Raw genomic sequence first — 24,203 nt, 5'->3', positions numbered from 1 at the left:
AGTAATTAAAAAGACTACGTTATTAGCAGAGACTGTTACTGACAAAATTTAAAAAGTTAATTATTATAAAGGATATTTTTCCACTGTAAATAATCAAGATAATGTCTCGTGATTCTTCTTTATCATATCAAATAATTATAAAATTCATCCAATTCTCCACATCATTCACTTTCAAGCTTTTAGTTCCTATTAGTATAAATCTGTTGTTCAATACTCAAAGTTTCTGTTTCTGATTTTTATGCTAGAAATTTTGTAATTTTTCTTGTCAGAATGTTTATTATTTCTCTGGGTAAATTAAGAGATAAAAATTTTCATTAAAGAATATGAGTCTTATGTTAGAAAACAGGAGAAGAAGGAGAAAATACTTTCAGAACTAATGATTTAAATATTCATTTAACTTATGCTGTTAAAATTAACTTCAAAATAAGCTATTAAACTTGCCCAAAAGATCTTTTTAGTTAATGGCTTTAAAAGCTTCAGTTTCAGAATTTATCTTTCGTTTGATTTTTATTTTGTTCTGCGCTAAATTTTATATAGCTTATTTAAATGACGTATATCTTATGCAGAAACACATTTCTGTCTTATGCAGAAAAATCTTTTGTTTTTTGGAAAAGAGAGGTCTCATCTCCGTCACCTTCAAAATACGCAGAGTTTTGTTTCAAAATCAAATAGAATCTAAAATAGAATTTTACCTTAATTATGTGAATCACATTATTTCGCTTTCCTTTCAGGAATTTCCTTTGTTAATAATAAGAAAAAAAATTAGCTCCTTTAATCATGTCGAATTTGGTATTCAGAATTTTATCAAAAATTTCCTGTCTAATAAATTAATTAATTACCAGAATAAAAATTACAAGAAAATTACAAGAAAAAAGTGTTTTCAGGACATGACAAAACTGCATGACATGACAAAATCGCATGACGAAACCGAACATGTTACTGATGTTTTTGTCATTTGTTATACGCGATTTAAAACACTAAGTTTTAGAAAAATGAATTGTCAACAAAGTAATTAGCTTAGTTTGTGATAAATATGAAAAGGTATTTTAGCAGAACAACAAGCATTACAACTTGTATAGAAGTAAACAGGTATTACCAGTAAACAGGTATTAAGCAAAATTATATTTCAAAGCAAGTATAATTTTGTTTTGTTACATTAGTTTACGATCTATCCAAATGCTTTCTTAGAAACAACAATGGAGGAAAAATCAATCGCATTAGCTTTACTTTAAATTGAAAAATCAGCTATGTTCAATGTCTATTAAGAAATAAAGTTAAATCCCACTACAGCGAACTCGGTCTACAACGAATCCCCGGATATAACGAACGAATGCTTTAGTTCCGTCAAATTTCCAATTAATGTTATTTTATTTGAACATAGCGAACTTCCAAACATATGAATATCAGATGTAACGAATTTCAGAGATATCTTCGACTGAAATGTTTTTTCGTATTTTTCAGAATTTAGTATTCCAGAATTTTTGCAACTTGCAAAAATTATTTACAATTAAAAACAAAAGTTATTAACTATTAAATATTGAATGTAAAAAATATAAAAATATTAACAGCGAAATGTCACCAGTCTTTAAAATCATTCGTGTTTAGGATGTTAGGATTCCATCCTTATTGCAATAGCGGAAACCTCTTTAATATTACTCCTTTTTTTTATCGTCGCTCTTATCTTTTTTCTCGTATTCTAATCAAAGGCTATAGGAAGCAGGTGTAATGTCTAGTTTTTGGAGAACCAGAATAAAACATAAGCATGTCTTAGGCCATTATATGGCGTCCTTCAAATGGGCTGTATGATTCCATTGAAGCTCTTTGACCGAGCTGTCAAGCAGAGCTCTGTTCAAGGCTGATGCTATGATGGAAACTTTGAAACTTTTTATTTTCAGGAAAATTAGTAGAAGCTAAATTCTTATAATCTTGGGGTTGTACAGGGAATTCATCTTTTACGCAAAGCAAATTTTTGATCCATATCGGTTTCAAAAATTTAAAACGCTGTTTAAGTTTTTCCTTTTGAATGGGAGACGGTTAGCATTCTTCAGATCTTTTGCAAGATTTATGACATTTTTTCTAACGCTGTCTCAAATTTACTGCAGTTAATTTGCAGCAATACATATCTTGAAGGAAATGGATGCTTTCTTACTAGACTGTGAATTGGACGGATTATTGAAGAAAATATCTTCATTTTATATATCATCCAGTGGCATCCTAGGATGCCGTTTATTGTTCTGGCAGAGATCTATACCCTGATGGTCTCGGCACCGGGTGTATAAAATACTCTAGGCCCGTTCCTACTAAAAGAGCTACCTAGGCTTTCCAGGGGGTAATAGTGAGTAGCATGATCCGAGTGGGTAACGTAACCACCAGTATTTTCTTCACCAGTTTCATTGGCTCCGTATCCTGGGTTGAGAGAGAAATTCTAGCGTCCAAGGATTTGGTCTGGTTCAAAATACGTTCGAAAATTTTTATCGGCCTCTTGATAATGGTGCGTCCGGGATGATGCGGCGTAGCTGAGTTTCTACAATTATCACACAAAAAGGAGTTACCGAACCTGCTCTTCCGCCTAATACGAAGAACTGAAAAACGGATGAGTGCCCGCAGTTGTGTTTATTTGTGGGAGCGGTTTATCAAATTCGACTGCTATCTTCCAGAGGGGCGAAATTTCGTATACTTTTTTTTTTTTTTGTTTAATTCTACTTCACTTTGTACCGGTGAAATTTTCGGTGTCTAAACTACATCTCCATGCCAAAGCAATCAAAATACATAGTCTTGCCCTGAAAGTAAGGTGAGCATTATTCGAAAAATACACAATGAATGCACCGAAATCGATATGTGTGGAAATACAATTTATGTAAATCTGAAGTTCTGGCTATGTGGAAAAATTGAAATCCGGTCACTTCTACTCACGGAAAAAAGATCTGGATACGACGGAAAAATTAAAAATGACCGAAAATAAGGATGTTGAAGAAGCACTACTGAAAGTGTTAACCATTCACAGAAGCTGCAATCAGCTATTACCCGGACAAATGTTAATTATAAACTAGCGGGATGAAGCCCGCTTTCGTTCGCCTGAATTCGAAAGTTCGACCGAACTAACAGTGTTCAGCGCTTTTACGGGGAAAACGATTCAGCGAAGTGTTGAGCGATTTTACGGGAGTTTTCAGCTCCCGGTCGTCGTACCCGGGCTAGCGGGAAAGCCCGCTTTATTCACGTATGCATCCACATGATACTGCATACACCTATGGAAAAACACTCTAGGGAGATCTATCTAATTTTAGAGATGCCTTCGTGAAGGACTTTTTAAGCCCGTCAGCTGAGCGGGCTGAAGCTCGCTTTCGTTCGCCGGGAATCGAAAGTTGGACTGAACTACCAGTGTTCAGCGAAATTCTTGCAAAAATTCTGCCAATTCCAGAATTTTTGCTCCTGATGAAGGGGGACCCGTTTTGTTCTCGAAATCGTTTGGGATTTTACAAAATCTGCGCCGAATACAAGGTTGTCGATTTTCCAGTTTTATTTTCCACGTCAGCGTGTTTCTCTTGCGTCTTGACAGACTCATTTGCTTACAAAGCGCAACTTGCTATTTTATGGTATGTTAAAATGGATATGGTTTGCGAGCAAAAGCATCCGTATTAAAATAATACCAGTTAACAGTGAATGATGATACAAGTAAAAACGTTTGACTCAGAATGTTTAACTTTTCGGAAATAAATTTAATAAAGTATCAACACCCATGTTTTGATATAAAACCGTGAATGAAATTCAGGCCACCAAGAAAAGAACAATTTTTTAGAGCTTTATTTTAAAGTGGAGAAACTAAAATACAGTGGATAACTGTCTATAATATCTAATTCATATAACTGGCATTATCTGAAAATATAAGAGAATTATTAAAAGTATATAGATCCATATGCTTTGCCAAATTTGAATATAACTGCTAAATACTGAGTAGTCAGATTGAAGTTTCTTTTCCATGTTAACAAAACAGTTATCTATCTATGTCAACAAAATAGTTATCTTTTCATGTTAACAAAACGGTTATCTTTTTATCTCATGTTTTACTTTTTCACACGTTACATATCATGCAAAATAAAATATATTAAGAGACAATTAGACTTTTATTTTGAAGTAATGAACGACTTTGCTCGTGTGAAGTAGCAAAAATAAAGAGTTTGAACGTCTGAAGTCAGAAAGTACCAAATGAAAATCATGTGAAGAAAATTTATTGCCTTTATTATTAACATAGAGGATAAGGTTTGAAAGTTTAAAGTGAATCTATACTATACAAAACTCCACCTACCAATAGTTTTTGGCTCTTTTTACAACTAATATTATCAGAAAAACATGTTCGAATCAAATATATCGAACAGTTTCCTTTAATTCATATGAAAAGAATATCTTATTTCGAAACTGAAAATATAAAAAAATTGCTAAAAAGTGTGAAAATTCTGATAATGAATAAGTGTTGATAAAATAATGTGAATAGATGATTTCCGTCACAGCTGCGCTAATGGAAGTTTAAATAAATAAAAACTATAATAAAATTAATAATTGTTGCATAAAAACTGAAGCACATAATGGAAATTGATTTTTCTGTGCTTCCTTCAGACCTCATTCCATACTTTACATTAAAATATAAAAAAAGTTTGTTATTTTTCTATAATATTGCGATCAATTTAAACACTTTTAAGCATTTTATTCTGTTATATATTTGTATTATGACAACAGTGGTAAGCATGCTACTTGAGAAAGAGGAATGACGTCACAAGCTACACCTCTTTTGACTCAAGCAGCGTGCCTACTACTTATGACCACTACAAGTACTATTTCAAAGTGCTTAACATATAAGCAAAGAATAAATAGGAAAAATTTCAGATTCCTTGTCAAAGCGAATTTCAATCGACAAAGTAATGGTCCTTGTATCATTTTATTGGCAATTTAAACCTCATCTCACAGCATGAAATATATACGCAAAAACACATATATCACATCTGTAATTTATTTCCCTTGGCTTTCTAAGAAACTACAATTGTATTATTTTTTTCCTGACAAATAATGGAAAAAGCTACAATACAGTTCTTTTCTTGCCATTCTCCCATTGGTGGCTTTCTCTTTTGACTACGTGGAGTGAGAATAATATGAATAAGCGTTCTTGACTAAATCAAGTGAAGATTGCCGCTAAAAGTAAAAATTGTAAAATTCATCCTCCTAGCCTATAGTCATTCTAGGAAGCTACCTTTGCCTGAAGATTTTGCATTGTCAACTTCTAATCCTGGTTTCCCAATAAAACGTAAGAAACAAATTTGCTATTCTTTTACAAGTGAGCTAATTTTTTTTCCACAAATTTCCATATTATGTTGTGTGCAGTCTGGAATTGATTGATCTTACGTTTCAAGGCTATAATTATCATTATTATGATAAACAAAGTGTGGCGAATTGATAGACTAGCTACTCTTTATTTCTAGAGCAGGCTACTTAAGCAAATAACGATGATTCGATTTCAGTTTTCAACAACCAAAATAAATGAAAATGATTTTATACCAGTTTAAAAAAAATCATAGAATACGTTCTGTAGTTTCGTGTAATCACCCACTTAATTTCTAACAAAACATCGTTTGAATGAAATGAAAATTGCGAAGATGGAATTTTTCCCATTTACTACTGCTGTTGATGGCAATGGTAAATATGTGTGATTTTAGTTCCTTGTGTCTTCCTTTCCTGGTTTCATTTTAAGTCTTCCTCATGTAAAATATGAACTTCATATATCAACACATGAATCTATAGAAAACGGCCACACCAGAAATGAAGGAACCTTGAAATTAAAATGAAAGGGACGATTTCGTAAATGGGGTGGGTTCGGGAAAACGATCATATACAGTACAATTAAATTACATATCATGCCCTACACACCATCACAGTCCGCGATTTCTGAAAAGTGGAGTAACGTTGACCTTTCTGTCTTCACACATTTTCTTCTGATATGATCAATTAGTCCACCATTGCTGACCCCGAGGAAAGCAAAGGTTTTGTGTTCATATCAAAACTCTTCTTCAACGTCGGCAGTATTTGTTATCTTTTTTATACTTTCCAAAATAGATAAATTTTAATCGTTAGACAAACATTTTATATGATGTTTTGCAGAGAATGAAAACAAACCTAAATATATATTATTTATATATATATAATCCTCCCTCACTCTCTGTCTCATATATTTTTATATATATATATATGTATATAAGCGCCTCTGTTTCGCCGAAGAACACCTATTCCCATATGTGGCAGCCATCGGCAGGCGTTGAAGCACCAAACTACGAACGAACTATGATGTGATGAAGACCCAATGTCAGGAAGGGAACATCACATACAACGCAATGGCTGATCACACGCATAAATGAAGAAGGCCGGCCGCCGTTCCACCGGATGTTGGATGGGTGTTCCGGGCGACGGGGGCCTGTGGTAATAATTTAATAGTAAGTTTCTCTCTCCACCCATCCGCCTGGATTGCGCCTCAAAATTAAGCGACGTGTTTCGTCGTACACAAAAATCAGGAGGGAAAATGGTAAGGCTGGAAACCACCAGTTGATCCTGAAAGAGAAGAACAATATATTAGAAAAATAACTTCATACAAAATCAATCATAAAAGTGCAGAGCTTCTCACTTGGATCATCACTAAGGCCTATTATTCTCCAAGAAATCATTAAGGAATCTCAGAAATACAGTGACTGAAAAAAATCAACTATAATCATATCTGTAAACATTAATTGCCCTTTAGTTTCAACAACAAAAGTTAACACTAGTTTACAACACTAGTAGTTAGTTACCAACAAAAGTTAACACTAGTAGTATTAAAGTAACACAATTTAACAAAAGTATATAGAAATTCAGCGTATTTCCAAAATGTATAAAGGGTAATATGCAGAAAAAATTTTCATGTAGAAACCGACCGTCTGCATTGATTCCCCATTTGATGCAATATATATAAATAAGAAGAGCAGACCACAGCACTATAAACTGTTATGCTGGTTTGGGAATTATTAATGTCTTATTCTAAGTTTTTGCAATCTTGATGAAAAGTGGTACTGTCATTAGTGACAAGAAATTGATTCAAAATAAATAAATGAAATAAATGATGTGAGCTGAAGGCACTGGGGTGACTGTTTGAAAAATAGAATCGATATCGAGAATGGAATTGAGGCAGTCTCATAAGGAAGTTTGCAGATCTCTAAATATGCCCCAATGTGTAAACTCCAGAGTATGCAGAAGGTTTTGGAGCACTGAAGAGGTTCAGTGTTAATCAATACAATGTGACTGAATAGTTAGTTATAAGTTCTTCACACGACAGATATATTGCATTAGTTACGCGACGTATCAGCGTGATGGTCGCAAATGGTTTGTTAGACCGATAGCCATCATCAAATGTTTTTATGAGTATCAGAAAAGCTAATAATTTTGCAAAATGTTAAGCAGTCGGTCGCTCGCTTGTTCAAGTCCATAAAATACATTCATGTTTACAATACAATATGAAGATATGGAGACTGAAATTGGATTCTTGAATGAAGTAATGTTCTTTTTACAAGTAAGTAGAGGTTGAATCCATTAATTGATACTCCTTGCCCCACTATTTGGAGAAGAACAAGAATAAGTTACCATAACTTCACTGCAAGAAGAGGCCCTAATATTGTAAAGATATCAGGATATTTTTTGGAAACATTCAAGATGAAAAATAGCAAACACCGCCGGGAATCGAACCACGGACCTCTGAAATACCAGCTCAGTGTGCTGACCACTACACCACGAAGATAGGTTAGGAAGGTGGGAGAATACCTTATAATATATAAGGTATTTCAGAGGTGATTGTTTTAAAAATATAGGTGGGCTTAATATTGGACGTATGTAGAAAGCTCCACATTTTAACCTGTCATAATGAAATCTTGGTTTCGCATTCCCCAAAAGTTGTTTGTCTACTATTCATACTAAAAAGGTTATATTAAACTTTCTAAGCGATCTCGAATGGTCAATGAGTTTATTCAAAAGTGAATATTTTCAATGAAAGCAAGAACCAGAAGTCCCTGATGAGAATAATACCTAGAGCATTTAGTAGGATGCATTTAGGAGGCAAACAGTTGTCAGCCAGCCTCATCAAAGATTCTTATTGAGTTGATAATAGATCTAATTGAAAAAATGGTTCATTTTCAATATATATGATGAAAACTTACAGAAATCACAAAGAAATTGATATGAGGTCTACATGGTTGTGAGAAACGACTGCAAATTTTATAACTCATGTACCATCATTTTTGCCTCCCTATTTGGTGTTCTTGCGGAAGTAAAAATCACTCACTGGCATTCTTTTTTAAAATGCCAATCTTCTGCAAAATTTATTTCCTTTGAGAAATATTCATAATTATCAAAGTTCAAATTTTGGATACCAAGCGAATTTTGAGGTAAACTATGAAGTTTTCATTTTTCATGAGCAATATTAACTTTGGATTTTATATCATCTAGACGTACTTTAATCTAAATAAAGCCCTGAATAAAACTACACTGAAGAACCTTGATAACTTCACCAATCTAATCATAGATTTCTCATAGGAATGCAGAATAAAGAATTACAACAGTTAAGGAATTACGTATTATGTAGACAATGAGCATTATACTTTCTACACGCAGCTGTCTATAATTTTGTTGTAGTTGAGCAGAGCTGGATTAACCGTTGAATAAAATAAATCCATGCTTAGGGTATCAATAAAAGAGGCACCACATAAAAAAAAAAAAAAAAAAAAAAAAGCTTTTAGCGGCTCAAGTAAACTAGAAGTTTTAAGATGCAACATATTTCGGGTGCTTATTGAATATCAATATTTAATAAAACTCCAAATTTTATCAAATTACGGAATTCTTTTGAACGTTTAAATTAAATGTTTCGCACGTAAAAAACTTGATTCCTACTATAATATATTCGATTTCATAAAAACAGCTTGAGCCAAATAACCTGAATAGTGAGAAAAATGCATATTATCTTTAAAAGCATTTAAAATTTTATTCTCAGTTTTTATTGAGAATAAAGGAAAACTAGTCAGAGAATCACAAAATATTGTGCAATATCAGTGTATACTATGTGCAAACGTATTTAAAACATTTCTAGAGATAACCTTTTAAGAGCAGAAAAAGTTTTAAATTTAGAAGCTATGTGGAAATAAAAGATACTGAAGATTTCCGTAGATATACATGAATGAGTGATTTACTTAGGTGTTGAACTGCAAGTTCAGATGACTGAAGACAGTAAGAAATTAGAAAAATAAAATAATGTTAACAAGAAAAAGTATTTCTGAAATTTCTAAATAATCATCACAGGTTTCGTTTGGTAGAAACAGAAGCTATATTTACTTACTTCAAAGGATACATTCGAAGACCTTTGTCCATGCCTGGGCAGTAAGATAGGAAGGCAGCTAAGGCCGTTTCAAACACCAGACCAAAATTCAGTACATGATTCCTGTAGAAAACACAGCCTTTTGAATTTGAGTTTAATTTTATTTGATATATCGATAATAAAATGTATATAAATAATAAAATATTCCGCAAAATTTGTCGTTTTCAAATTAGATTAGGATATTAATTGTACTTTTGTTACACATTATCATTTGTTACCATTATCGTTATCATGACAATGCAGTTTATTATATTGCATTGTGCACTTTACACGCATTGCAACTTGTACTAAATATTATCATACAGTTTTTTCAACGCAGAATAAATGCTTGAAGAGTTGTATTTTATTAGACTACTTGTCACTGTGGAGTAATGGAAAAAGAAATAAGATACAAAAGGCCGAAATGGATTTCTGTTTCTGCTATACATTAATTGGCATAACTTATTCGTACCAATCTGAGGAATTACATGTCCATAAGCCACTGAAGTCACCTTAAAATAGTATTAAGTAAATGAATTCGTATAAAGTGTATCTAGAAAATGTATATATCTTAGCAAATTAAAAAAATATGCTGTTTCTTTATTTAGATCATCTTCTTAAATTATGGTACACAGATTACATTATTTTTGGTGCAAATTTTACACAAAAAATTTAAATGAATGTTTCAAATGAATGTAAAATCATGCCCCTTTTGAGACATAATGCGGGGAAAATGATTATCAGCATTGTTTTTCCTTAAGGCTATAAATACACAGTAATATGACTTCTGAATAAGATTTCATGAAATAAATATTAAACTGAATGAATGATTTGAGTAAAACATTAAGATTTTCTATGCTTACTTCATTCCTTGATGTAGAATCGAATTTCTACGAGTCTTGCATATAATAAGATCTGCCCATTGTACTATGACAATAGAAGCAAAGAAGGCTGTGTGGCAAGTGTACTCCAAGATTTTTCTATCGTGGTACGTCTGAAAAGATATTAAATTATCTAAACCAATTATTTGTTTTTAAACAAATTTGGAAAAGTGTAATTCTATAATTATTCACTTTGAGAAGCAAGTATACTTTTGTAGCAAAGCTAAAAGGAACACGCTTTTACTGGAATAAGTTTAGCGGAAATTTAATTAAAAAATTGATTATATAATATTCGCACAAAATATATATATGGCACCTTAGAAGTTTCTGACAAAGGAGCCTAAATATTTATGTAAATAGGTTTCTAATAACCATCATTGCTTTTATTTCTTTTGTTAAAAGAAGCCTTTTGCTTGTTAACTTTTCATACGTGCATGGAAGATAAAAATAATTTTTTTTTTATTTTCGTCCTATTCTGCGGCTATTTAAATATACAACCATCAGCTATTGAAGTGTGTTGATTTGTCAAATTCAGGTTTCACATCAGATATGTTACTGCAAAGTTTTAAAACAAAATGCACAGAACACTGAATATTTGAAGAAAACAAATTTATCACTATTCAGTATTATATAAATTTCTTCTTCGCAGTTTATTATTTAGTATAGTCATAAAAAATCGGATGAATTATTAGAAGAGAATTCTAAGAAGGTTCTTCAGCTTTCTCGTTATTTTTCCGATTTTTTGGAACACTGTAAAATTTGCGGCCTTTAATGTAATATTTTGTTTCAGAGAATGAAGTAGATTCCAACATGCCTAATTTAGTGTATTAATGAAAGTAAATTCTTTTTCAGTCACAATTTTGACTAAACTGTAATAAAAATTCCAATGCCTGGTGGAGTGTTTATGGTCTAACACAGAAAATTATTTTTAGAGGTCGTGTCCGCTGCTCACTGCACGCTTATAGAACATGGAATTTGCTATCTATATTGCTTACTCTTCGTCAATTAATTAATAAATAAACTAGAAAGAGGCCACTAGAGCTACGATAATTTTTCGAGGTCTTATAAATGATGTTTTTTGCCTCTGGCCAAGACATATTTTTTTTTACTCATGCAACTGGTTGTTGGGTTGCAAAGCAAATTATTGGCTTATGTACCTAATAATGGCTTATTTTAAAAGGTTTGGATGACTGACTGGCATTTCAATTAAATCTTTACTATTTTGTTTTATTTTTTCAATTTTTAAATCTGGAACAGTAGATATCGATGACGACTGCATCAAAAGAAGGGTTTTTACTTATTTTTATAAGCAGATGCTATTTTAAAAGAGAAGACAATACCGAAATACATTAGGAAAAATTACCAGTACTATTAGCAGGTCCATTGGAAATGGTTTAAGAATGTCAGTCGTCCTATTTTATAGAAGCATTGTGTACACTGCACTGCATACATTTAAGAATTCTGTCATTGTTTCTATTGCTTATCTCTGCTTTTGATATGCAGCTAAGGGAATGGCTACATGTGTAATCATGGATTAGATCAGAATGCGAACCATTGGAAAAACCTTAGGCATCTATAGGATTGGGATGACTTTAATCAGCTTCATCCCAATTTCGATCGAGAATTTCTTGTGAAAGCCAATTTTACTACAACAAAATTTTCGTGATGGTATTCGATTCGACAGGCAATAAAAGTGTGTTTATTTTAAGATTGATAATAAATTCAAACCTTTTTTTTAACCCGCTCAAAATTCCAATGTTATCGAACAACTGGTTTTTAGTTTGATTTTTAGTGAACTGATTTTTAGCACATAGATGGAGTTGAATAATTTATAAGTTACATATAGTTGTTCATTTTGTTTGTATTTTCAGATTTTTCTTTAGGTAATAACATTATTTTTTTGGCCAAAGTTTATTTTACACTGAAATACGCAAATTAATAAGATGAAAGGATGGCTGACTTTTATGCCTTTTAATATCTGAAAATATTAGATCTCAAAAATCAGTGCTAAGAGAATTTTATCTCACCCATTCTTGATTGTAGGAATCAGTAAGGTCGTTGATGGCTTTCGAGTCCCATTCTTTTCTCAAACCCAAGAGTCGTCCTGGCAGGAATCCATTCTCGCTCATAATTACAAAGTAGGCAAAGAAACCAGCTGCCCCTTGTATCATTCCTATTTGACCGTACGCTATTGATATTAACCTAAGTAAATATTTCAAAAATATTAGATTTGTATTTAAAATTTTTCATGTGATAAATTTTTATTTTGGTTTCATTCACATGACACATTAAGAAAGCTATCACTAAACTTCTGCTTAATTTAGTTCAGTTTATAAGATTCCGAGTACATACGAGGAGATATATTTGCAGTTACTATCACATCTTATTTAAGAAGGATTACAAAAAGGGAAAATTTACCTTAGCTTGATAACTTGAATATAAATCGATACAAAATATGAAAGTAGTTGAGTGTTAAAGGAATAAGTATTGCTTTATCAAAAGGTAACCGGAGAAGTCTAATCAAATTTTGAAAACTTACTTGAACTTATAACTGATTTCTATCTCTATTAAAGAAATTTCCTTCTGCCTTTATGCAACAAACTCAGTATTTCCATAATGAGTGGAATGTTCAAGAGCACTCTTTAACGTAACTATATTTAACATTCACTGCTCTTTGGCTTAAAAGTTTGCTGAGAAGTCAGTTTCTTAAGTCCTACGACTGAGCATGAATTTATGCTGGAATAAAAGGCTATGAAATGGAGACTTTTGAGTTCATTAAGATCAAAGGAAAAAAAGGCGAGGAAAGGTAAGAGAGCAACTAAGATAACGTTGAGATTTCTTATTTTGATATGTAGTGTTTTCTGCTCAAAGAACGTTTCATTCCGGGTCAAATAGCTAAACAAGATATTTTGAGGGGTTTCTCCCAACAGATCTTACGTTTCTAAGTTGGAATCTAGTTTTTTCTTCTCAATAAAGTGCAAGTCACCGTGTAATACTTTCTCTCGTCTTTTTGTTTCCCAAATTTGACATTTGAAGATCTCTTCTTTCTTTTCAAGGCAAAAACCCAACCTGGAGGGTATCCATTTTGACTTCATACGAAATGTTTTAGACCGACCAGCAAAGGGTACTAGATATGATTTACTAGCAAAAAAAAAAAAAAAAAAAAAAAAAGACTAAGAAACTTTGCAATCATAGTGCAGTATATCACATCGATGCATACATACAGAAGGTTAACGTGCTGGAAGGGGAAGGGGATGCAAATCAGTTTAATTCAGGTAAATTTTTCAAAATATGATTGGCCTTGTCCGTTTAATATCTTAGTCTGTTATTTGCCATGATATCACAAATTCCTTTTAGATATTTTCTGTATATTTTGGTGCTTCTTAATACTTAGATGACAATTTCTACCTGAGAAAACCTTTAATTATTTTGAGAAAGTACTACTAAAAGTATTTGCGTAAATCAGAATGTCATGTTATCGATATTAAAAGAGATGTATCTTTATCAGGCTCTGTGAGTGAAGCCATAATTTATGAAGATGTAAATATTTAATACGTTAATTTTTTGATATTAATCACAGAACTAATAGCACCAATAAACATATCCCACACTTATTTTCACATTAAATAACAGAAAGAATTACACCAATTTTCTTCTCGACATAAGCCTGATAATAATCACGAAAGTCGTTTCATATTATGCTAAAGATTTAATAAAAGAATACCGCATTACATATTCAAATATATGATTACATTATGATGACAACGATTACGTTAATGAATACATATATGTATATGTATACATATATAAGTATACATATATGTATATGTATACTTCTTTTTTTTATTGAAACTAACTTTTAAAAGAATATTCTGCTTATTGCACAGTAGCTTTGCGTCAGTTTATGTCGATGGCATTATTATTAATTTTGTTAAAAGAATATTTCCCCTTTGAGTTTAAAAAGAATTCATATTGGTATTGCAATAATTTCTGCTTGTGTTTTGAGAGGGAAAACATGCAGGAAAAAAAAACCGGGAGGTGCACATTTTATTTCTTTGTATGTATCCTACTCTATTATTTTGTTATACTGTTTATATTCTATGTTAGCAATTGCAACTAAATTCATGAAATTATCACACTGTACATTTGTGTCAACTACAATTTTTGTATGCATATATATATATATATATACATAACAACAGATGTAAAAATGAGATAATAATAATTATGTTTCTATCAGAAAAATTCAATATGAGATACTCTACCTGATTAAAATAATCATAGTATAATTTTTCTGATAAGATTAACAAAGAAGCTATTGCGGGATAATATTGAGGAAGAATAATAATGGAATATTTATAAATACTAGAGGAATTACATGTAAGTTATCGTATGATTACTTGAGATTAATACTGCATCATATTTAAAGGAAGTAAGAGATATGAGTTTTAATTAATAATAATTTAATTAATAATTAATTAATTAATTTCCATACTGGCAAAGCATGGTTTTCGTAAGCTAAGTGTTAATTTTATTTTAAATTGATCCTTCTCAGTTTCTTTAAAATTGCATTACCTTGCTCCTAATAAAACAAGAAACAGCTCTGTCGATGAATTACATATTGTATAATTAATGTAGCAGTCAGAAAATTTACTATTATGTACATTACAACCGACAGATAGCATGAAATCTTTCAACCAGAAGATCCACACAATGAATTACGAAAGATAGAAAATTAAATAAGGAGCTATTTGATTTAAAGAGGAATTTAAGTTTTTAGCATTAATAAAAGATAATTTGACGTCATTAATTTTTGGTTTCAATCTCAACTCCAGTCTTCTGTTGTAATTTATAAACCAGGAAATGAAAGTTCAGGAACATTTTTATATTTTGAGGTTATATAAAATATACATTTTTTTTATATTACTTTGCAAAAGATTACATAATATTTGTAAGCAGAGTTCTTGTTCTCTGTCTAGATCAACATAATTCCTTACCACTAATATTTTCCTTAAATTTTAGTACATATAATTTTATCTAGCTTTTATATTTTTTTTAGATCGATAAACATTAGTCATAAAATTGAATCCAAAATTGATTAACATCTTAATATCTCTAGGTTTCTTTAAAAAATACGTGCAATATTATTTTTAATGACTCTTGCTTTGAACATACCTCTCATTGACTAGTTTATCCTTGGAAGGGTCACGTGGTTGTCTTTTCATGATGTCACTCTCAGGGTGCTCGTACGCTAGTGAAATTGCTGGCACCTGTGGGACCATACTCCTATTGTCATAAATACTCATAGCTCTAGCCAAATTAGATGATACTGCATAACACCAAAATCTCTACATCATTACATATTGTATTAGGTCAAATCGAGAGTTGGTTTTATAACTTGTCTAATCCTCTTTGTTCTTTTTGTGTATAATTATAATTGAGAATATAGAGATAAAACATAAAGAAATTAAAGATGATCTGAAAACACATTTTATATTAACCTCAGTATAACTGGTTTAAATAAAATACTTTTAAGAGAGTTAGAATTATGCAATATTTTAAGTTAGTTTGAGATAGCTTAATTTTAGATACTAAGTGTTTAATATTCTTAAAGTATTAATCAATAATAAAAATTTAAAAAATAAATCAGTTTAAATTTATGACCATTATTACTTAAAATTAATATGTAACAAAAGAAAAGACTCCTTGTTAAACGCTTGAGCAGAATTTTAATACTATGTATGTCATAAAAAATCCTTTGAAAGGTGATTAACAGCTTTTTCAATGTGCTATGATTTGTAAAAAAATCGAAAGTTCTGCATTAAATAAAATCCTAATTTATTGTCTTTTCAAAGAACATATTTTAAGTTTCTCTGCTTTATTGTATTTAAAATATTTTAGGAAAATAATATTTTGTAAGATTTAGAAAGAGAAGAATAACGATTAAAATAACGAGATGCTGAGACTTCTGAACTGCGTATAAATATACTGAAATGAAAATATTTTAATAATTGAAGAAATGCAGTAATTTTGAATTTAAAGGAAAATAGTGTTTTGTAAACTTAAAAAGTAAGAAGAATCCAATTAAAAATATATACTAGAATTTAAGAACTGGTAAGTTTTTTTAATGAAAAATGAGAAATATAATAATTGCATATATGGTAATAATAAATAATAAACTTTTAAAAAGAGAAAACATCCTAATTAAGCTATAAGAAATTACTAATTCAAGTAAGTGCTAATACGAGAATAGAAGTAAAATAATCACGATAAATATTTCACGGAAACTAAATATTACAACTGTTTTAAAACATGCAAGAACTCCTCAGGATTTAGCTTTTTAATACTTTAAATTCATAAGTTATAATAAGTTAAAATTTTAGTGGCATATATAAAAATAAAAATAGAGTTAAAATAACAAATATAATTAGATGTGCATCACTTTAGCATTCTATGCGAAAACAGTTTAGAGAGAAAACTTTATTTTTTTATAGTAAAATGTAAAAATAGAAAGAATCTTATATATATATTATTTCAGTTTTATATATATATATATATATATATATATATATATATGAACTGAAATAATTTAAATGAAGGGAAAATGAAATTGAAAACCCAAACTCGTTACATTTATTAAATTTTAAACATGAATCTAAGGACATTAAAGTATAATTGGAAATATGAATTGGCACAAAATATTTTTAATGCAAAAACTAGTGTAAAAAATTAACTAGGATATGACAAATGTTTTAAAGTCTGCAGGAAAAAAAATACAAAGTCAAACCTCAGAGAAACGTTTAGTTTTGAAATTTGGCATTTGTTTAGTTTGTCAGTGGATTTTGGAACAGCTTTCAGTATAATTCATATTTTAGTTAGATTTTACAATACAGTTCTCAGCCTCTTATTCTAATTAGTTTTCTGCAATAGTTTCTTGCATTAGCAATTTTTGTGTAAATTCGTTACTCGAAAATTTAATATGATATTTGAATTTTCTTAGATTATATTTTGAATTTAATAAATGTTGTAACTGAAAAGAGCATAATTTGGGTTTTGGTTGTGAACTTAATTGGTCCATTGGTTTGCCTGAGAATTTGGAATAGCTCTTATACTCTAGTTAGTTTTTTTACAGTAATTTTGTTTCATTGGCAATTTTTTGTGCCAATTCATTATTCCGGAGCTGAATAGGATATTTAAATTTACTTAGATAAAGTTTTGAGTTTAATAAATATAAATATAAGCATATTTATCATGAAATATAAGCAAGTATGTTTTGGAAAAAAATGACTCATAATATAAACGATTAAAAAAGCAAAATTAGAAGAAATAAAAATAGTAAATATCTCAAAAATGAAATAAAACTGAAACATTTAATAATTGTACTAAACATAGCCAGAAATACAGATAAATAAAGGAAGATATAGACAGTATTAACAAACGTAAATTAAGTGTTCTTATGATTTTTTTTGAAAGGTCAAACTTTATCTTTTGCACAGTTACATTTCTGAAATGTCATCTGATAACAGAATTAGACAAGTTATATGTATTAACTTAGGATCCCAAAATGAAACACGTACTTCTTAATTAATTTGGTTGTGAAGAATACAGATGCAGTATCATCTAATTTTCGATGACCGAAAGCCACGAAACGACCATCAATAATGACAAAGAAGCAACAATACACATCTGTGTAGCTGAAGTATACCCACAATAATTCATGCAAAACTGAGCCATGCAAAATTACACACTGCTCCATTTACAGAAACGTTTAATGCACAGCGTATTGAGATTTCCATAAATTTTCCTTTCACAAGAATGCATTGCATATTTTTGTAAAACTGAATATTGTCTCCTTTAGCACTTATTTATAATGTGTTGTATTTCAAGTCTGAAAGGAAATCCTCTATCCACCTAAAATCTAAATTCAAATACATCTAAACTCAAGTAATTACTTTTCGAACTGAGAAAAAAAGATATGTGGTTAGTTTTCTTAACATAATACTTATTGTTATCAAAACTATTGTTTTGGAAGCATTTAGAAAGTCAAAAAGAATGCAGAATTTTGGCATAGTTCTTAATTTTATTAAATATTTTTTCAATTATTTTGCCAGTTTTATTTTGTTGCTTTTCATGCCACCTATAAATATCTTAAACACTTCTCATCTGTATTATCTTAAAATTCCCGTGTAGGAATTAATCGGATTCTGTTAAGTCTGAAGCTAATTCTTAAACGAGCACTTTGGGGAAAAAGGGAAAAAAAAATCATGAATTAAAAATTTTTAATTGATGTATGACATTATGTATGGAAATTCATCCTTAGTATGATTTTACGTGTCATTTCAGACTGACTTTGATGTTTTTAGAAATTAATGATTTCATCATTTATACTGAAGAATCTTCTGTGCATGCGATATTAAATGATTGAATAAGAGTTTTGTGAGTAGCAGAAAACAAAGGAAGGCTAAAGAGTTAAATTATATACCGTTATTTTATTAAATGAGTAATTTTAATCAAAAATATTCATCCAGGGAGTAAATCAAGCGAATCAGTTTCGTTAAAAAATTTTCATATTATTATTATTATTACTATTTATATTTAAAAATCTGATATTATACATTAATTTAACATTCATTATTTATATGCTATAATATAAGATTATATATAAGATTAGATTATATATAAGATATATATAAGATTAGATTTTTCTCAGTCTTCAAAAGGAGAGGCAAATTTTTAGCTAAGTAATCCTCAAGGCATTTTAATTCAGCTATTATTATAACGAAAGTTATATTTAAAGCAATATTAATGCAGGCCGCAAACTGCCATAAATTTTGCTTTAAAGTATTGTAGCTATTTCAAAAGAATTAGAAACCAAATATGGAAGCTTTGATTTCTATAAAAAATTTCAAAGACTCAAATAGCTTATTATAAAGTGTATTCAGGAAATATGCTTATCACTCAGCGAATTCTTTACATAATAAAATTCTTACATATAGAAATTTTGTAACGTTTTAAGAATTACAGCAGAAATTAATTACTACCAAGACTTTGCTCAACTTACCGCAGAGTCAGCTCCAAACGTGGGAGACATAGGCAGCCGTCGAAGGCACCAGTAAGTTGCTCTCACAAGCGACGACTAAATGACGGTATATTTCACTTTGAATTATTGCTTACTAAGAGTAAATAATAGGTGGCCCCTTCACTTATACCTAAGCTAACCATACAAATTGTCTAGAGCGCCGAAAATGCTGACTGAACCAGGCCTGATTTATTATTTTGATAATTTACTGCTTCTAATTTTTTTCCCTTCCATTTCAAAAATCACACTAGTTTTAAAATTACATTAAACGTAATTAAAATATTTATGTGAATAAATTTATTATTAAATATATGCACTTTACGATATTATCTGATTTAATACCATTTTCACGTTAAAAGTGAATATATCTCTAAACTGTTTTTGTCTGTATCTTTAAAACAATAGCCGCTGGCAGCTAGAAATAATAAACACATTGATAACAGTTGTAGATTGATCTGAAGCACAACAAACTGATAACAGAAATTCACATGATACATTTTAATAATTATGATAAATAATAATAAACAGCACTCGCATCACAGCATGCAGAAGCAAGCAAGTACGAGCTTTCATAAAAACAAAATAAATATATGAAGCCCTTAAATAAAGTATTCGATCTCTTTCGTCCATTTGTTAAGTATATTTTCCGTGGTATGTTTTGATATCATACAATTGTGATTACTTTAACAACAGAAAATGATTTTTTTTTATTTTTTTCATTACTATACATTTTTATCACTAATATCAATAAACGACTCGCTGGAATATAAGACCCGCTATAATGGTTAAAGTTTCAATAAAGTTCCTCAATAAAAAAGTGGGCCTTTTTTTTAATTAATGTAATCATTCCAACAAATATATAGACAGAGTTTTGAGAGGTGAATTGAAAGCTTGCGATGATCTTATTAGTTAATGAACAGGCTAGTACAAAATTTATAAATGAATTGTAAGAACTTTGCCTACGCAAAAATTATTAGTATTATTAGTTGAGAAACAAGAAACAATTTAAACGCACCTAAAATGCATTCAGAACGTAGAATAAAATCGAAATAACAATTTTAAATATATATCGAGATGAGGCACGAGAAAATATATATAGTAAGTTATTAATAAGTACTAATTCAGAAGTCAAACAACAAAAATCAGCGTTATATTTACCAAATTTTCACAGGACTAGTTTCGATGGTTTTACCGAACCACCATCTTCAGCTGCAAAACCGCAAAAAAATTTTTTTGCGGTTTTGCAGCTGAAGATGGTGGTTCGGTAAAACCATCGAAACTAGTCCTGTGAAAATTTGGTAAATATAACGCTGATTTTTGTTGTTTGACTTCTGAATTAGTATTTATTCGGCGTGTTATTGTGTCTTAATAAGTACTATTTAATAGAAATTATCTATAATTTTAGGCCTTTGTATAAAATATAAAATTTTAGATATTCGTAAAGTTCTGAGGTTACAAATTGCTGTAATTTTGGATTTCCATTTTTCATACTAGATTACGTTAGTTACGCTTAATAATCCGTGCTGTCAGGTAAACTGTCAGCTTTCAAACTGCTGCCGGAATCGACTATTGCTTTTCTGCAGAAGAGCTTTAAAATAAAAATGACGGCAATCACCAAATATAACAATAATTTTCTGTTTAAAGAAGAACGGACAAGTCTAATTCTAAGTATTAAATGATTCAGTGATAAATCTATTTTTCATAAATATTCAATAAAGCTTTAAAGAAGGATTTTTAAAGTATAAGAAAAGAAATCTAATGGAGAAAATTTATTATCTAGCATATAATCTGTATAAAAAGGGCCCTAAAACTTTAAATGCTTTAATTTCTATATTTTGGATATATTATTAAAAATAAAATAAAGATATAATATTTTTTAGTTTATTAAGATATATAGTCTTCAAATCCACAGCATGTTCTATTTTTAAATAGCCAAGCAGCACTTTTTAAGGTAGGGTTTTGTTAAAGCTCGGATCTTAACAATATGCATGTACATTAACAAAATTTGATACTTATCGATTATAGGGACAGTGAAGTAAAGCATGGCAACAAGTAAGCACTATGCCAAATTCTGTCTTATATAGATTGTTGATATTATAAATAGGTGGCATATTTTCGAATATTGTGGCTTATAGCGCCTGCTGGTATTATAAATACGTGCCGCTATTTAGTAGGATCAGTAACGTGTAATGGCAGTTTGAACTTAGCGCGATTTTATTCGCAATAAACTGTCAATTAGATTTTTCTAACATTTTGCTGCAAAGAGGAAAACCAGCAGTTTGCCGATAAACGAAGAAGACACAGTAAGGTTTCTTTTAACCGAAGGAAATTTTATCACAACAGCATTTTTTCGTCCAAACGGTCAACCCATGCAACTGCAAGTAGGTAATAAGTGCCGCTAGATGTGTTATATCATTGGTTATTGATCTTCGCGTGATGAATTGGTTCTCGTGATCTAGAATTCCGTTTATAGAAGCCTTACGTTTTACTTGCTGCAGGACATACGAAGGTACTTCTATGTTTGGAGTCAACGTCAGATGGAATTTAGCCTAGAAACAATCGTAGATTGAAAAAATTACATGCGCAAAGTTTGTTTTTAGAATCTGCGGAAACGATCCACGAAAAAGATCGCGAGGACGGGGGAGGTCGCTGAAATCGATGAAACTGTTCGCAAATCGGCCGGTACTTCCTGAGCAAAGGAAGTTTGTTGACATTTACCGGCAAACCATGGACTGTTTTGTTGTGGCAGTTCCTTATCGGAAAGTTAAAAAGGCCTTTCGAAGAAATTGTTGAACACATCGATAACGACTCAGTCCTTTTTTCAAACTACTGGCATAGCTACAAAACTCAAAGATTAGAAGAAGTCGGCTTTCAAAATTTGAAAGTAAACCATCGTTATAACTTTCCCTCGCTTCATGGATCCCAAAGCCAGGAATCGTACGCAGACCATAGGAAGAGTCTGGGAATCCGTGAAATATGGAAATAAGAAGCATAGAGGATCCTAGATGGACTGAATCCTTGCCTTTCGGTAGCCATGGTCTAAGACTTACGTTTAAAATTGAATTATAGGGAAATTGTTTAGAAGTAGTAGATGGTACCATCTTTAGGGTCTGACAGGAGTTTTCGACTCATCTTTTGTTTCATCAACTGATCTTTCAGCGATCTTCTCTGCCCCAAGAAAAATGTACTGATTTCACTGCGTTATGTAGCAAAGATAAGCAATGACACTGAACCCATGCAAAAAGTACTATTTTCGTACTGTTATGCAGACTTTGATACCAGTCCCATTATCTTCGTTCGACAAACCCGCAGTATTTGTACACCTGACTTTACAGTTTTGCTCTCACATGATTGCACGTTCAGATGGAATCTGAAAAACTCTTCAACTCTCTTATATCGCACCGTTTGAAGTAGAAGATCACACACCAAAGTATTTTATTTTTCTCAAGCAAGGTAACTGGTGATAATAATTTGGGCAGACCAGCATTCGTCGAGTCGAAGTTGTACAAAGAAGTACTTCAGCTGACTGCCGGTCTTCTTTGTAATACCGCCGTAATGATTTGCAGCACCAGTGACTCATCCTACTCCAGATCCAGATAGTGTTATAGTTTCTGCATCTATTGCAACTCGCCTTGGTCACCGAGTGTGTTTCAACTCACGATATCTCTTTCTATCTTCCTACCTTTGATACCTGAGGAGGGGGAAGTATTTCGGCAGAACTTCTCATTAACGAAGAAATTCAAAGCTGACAACACATGGACTCACGGGACAACTACCTACTATCACGACTTCGTGAGGTTTTAAAAATTTGAAAATGTGTTCTGTGTTCTATACTTCTTATTGCTTCCAAGGATCGAGGATTAAAGTGATTTAGTCCATATTTATCCAGCACATCTAAAGAGTTTTATGAACACTTATACTGTTAGCTTCATATTTTATATAAAAGATATTTTTAACACTATCGGTAACACGGCAATAGAAATATGTTTTAGGAATTACACTAACGGTGCGAATGCTAAAAAATCGTACATTAGATAAACGGCTAAAAATGATAGCTTTTATCTTCATTAGAGATGTCTTTCCAAAATAACCTTCTAATGGAGTCTTTCCAAAATGTCTAAACTTATACTTTCAGAAAGATTTGCTATATTACGCTACCATGCATGTATCATTCCCTCACACAGGGCATGTATTAGCACTTAGTAAAACATAAGATTTATTTTATCTTCCTGGCAATGTATTGCTTGTGGATTGTTCTCAGAATATTAGCATTCAGAAAAAGATAAAATTTTTAATTTACCTTTCAAATTTAACAACTATTTAAAGTTGCTAACAAACTAATTGAATGAATGATTAACGTAACTTGGTTTAAGAGTGATTAACATATTTTTTATAATTTAGATGTTATTAATATTATTTTTAATAGCATACCTAACTGATATAAATTAAAATTAATTTAATTTTAATGTATATAACTGACGATTTTTAAGAGAATTCTCAGTCCTATTGTGGTGAGTAAAAATGTTTTATGATATTACGCATCACCGAATAGTTTAATTTAGCTTTGCTCGTTAACATGATGTTATAATTTCATGAAAAAAAAATCAACTATCTTATTTTCTGAATGAGTTTAAGCTAAGCTAGTATAAATAGACTATAATGAATCAGATTATGAAAACAATAGAACTTTATTCAAGAGAAGCTCGATAATTTCGTTTATCTTAAAAAAGTTTTATTCTCTGATATATTAAATCCAGTTCTGTGAATGTATATAAAGTACATGAAAACAAATTTGACCTACTAAGAAAATATTGGTTAAACATGTCGTATCGCA

General features: G+C 30.8%; 1 protein-coding gene across 2 annotated transcripts in view; it reads right to left on the bottom strand.

Moving 5' to 3' along the window:
* Window positions 1-3,783: 3,783 nt before the first annotated feature.
* Window positions 3,784-24,203, bottom strand: part of LOC118184367 (sodium/potassium-transporting ATPase subunit alpha-B-like) — a 90,558-nt gene continuing 70,138 nt past the window's right edge. Inside the window, exons 17-21 of one of the 2 annotated variants that reach the window (XM_085824847.1) lie at window positions 15,466-15,560; window positions 12,318-12,492; window positions 10,273-10,403; window positions 9,392-9,493; window positions 3,784-6,588 (exon numbers count right to left, since the gene is read on the bottom strand). In XM_085824847.1, coding sequence (XP_085680973.1) covers window positions 6,468-6,588; window positions 9,392-9,493; window positions 10,273-10,403; window positions 12,318-12,492; window positions 15,466-15,560 — 624 coding nt within the window. In that variant the 3' untranslated portion in view covers window positions 3,784-6,467. The remainder of the gene's footprint in view (window positions 6,589-9,391; window positions 9,494-10,272; window positions 10,404-12,317; window positions 12,493-15,465; window positions 15,561-24,203) is intronic. The other variant, XM_085824848.1, reaches the window with a different exon arrangement.

Source organism: Stegodyphus dumicola, chromosome 10, assembly GCF_044657685.1.
Source record: "Stegodyphus dumicola isolate Sdum_Otavi_A_Nest chromosome 10, ASM4465768v1".
Lineage (NCBI taxonomy): Eukaryota > Metazoa > Arthropoda > Arachnida > Araneae > Eresidae > Stegodyphus > Stegodyphus dumicola.
Note: the sequence above shows the minus strand (reverse complement) of the source record. Positions and strands in the feature narration are given on the sequence as shown.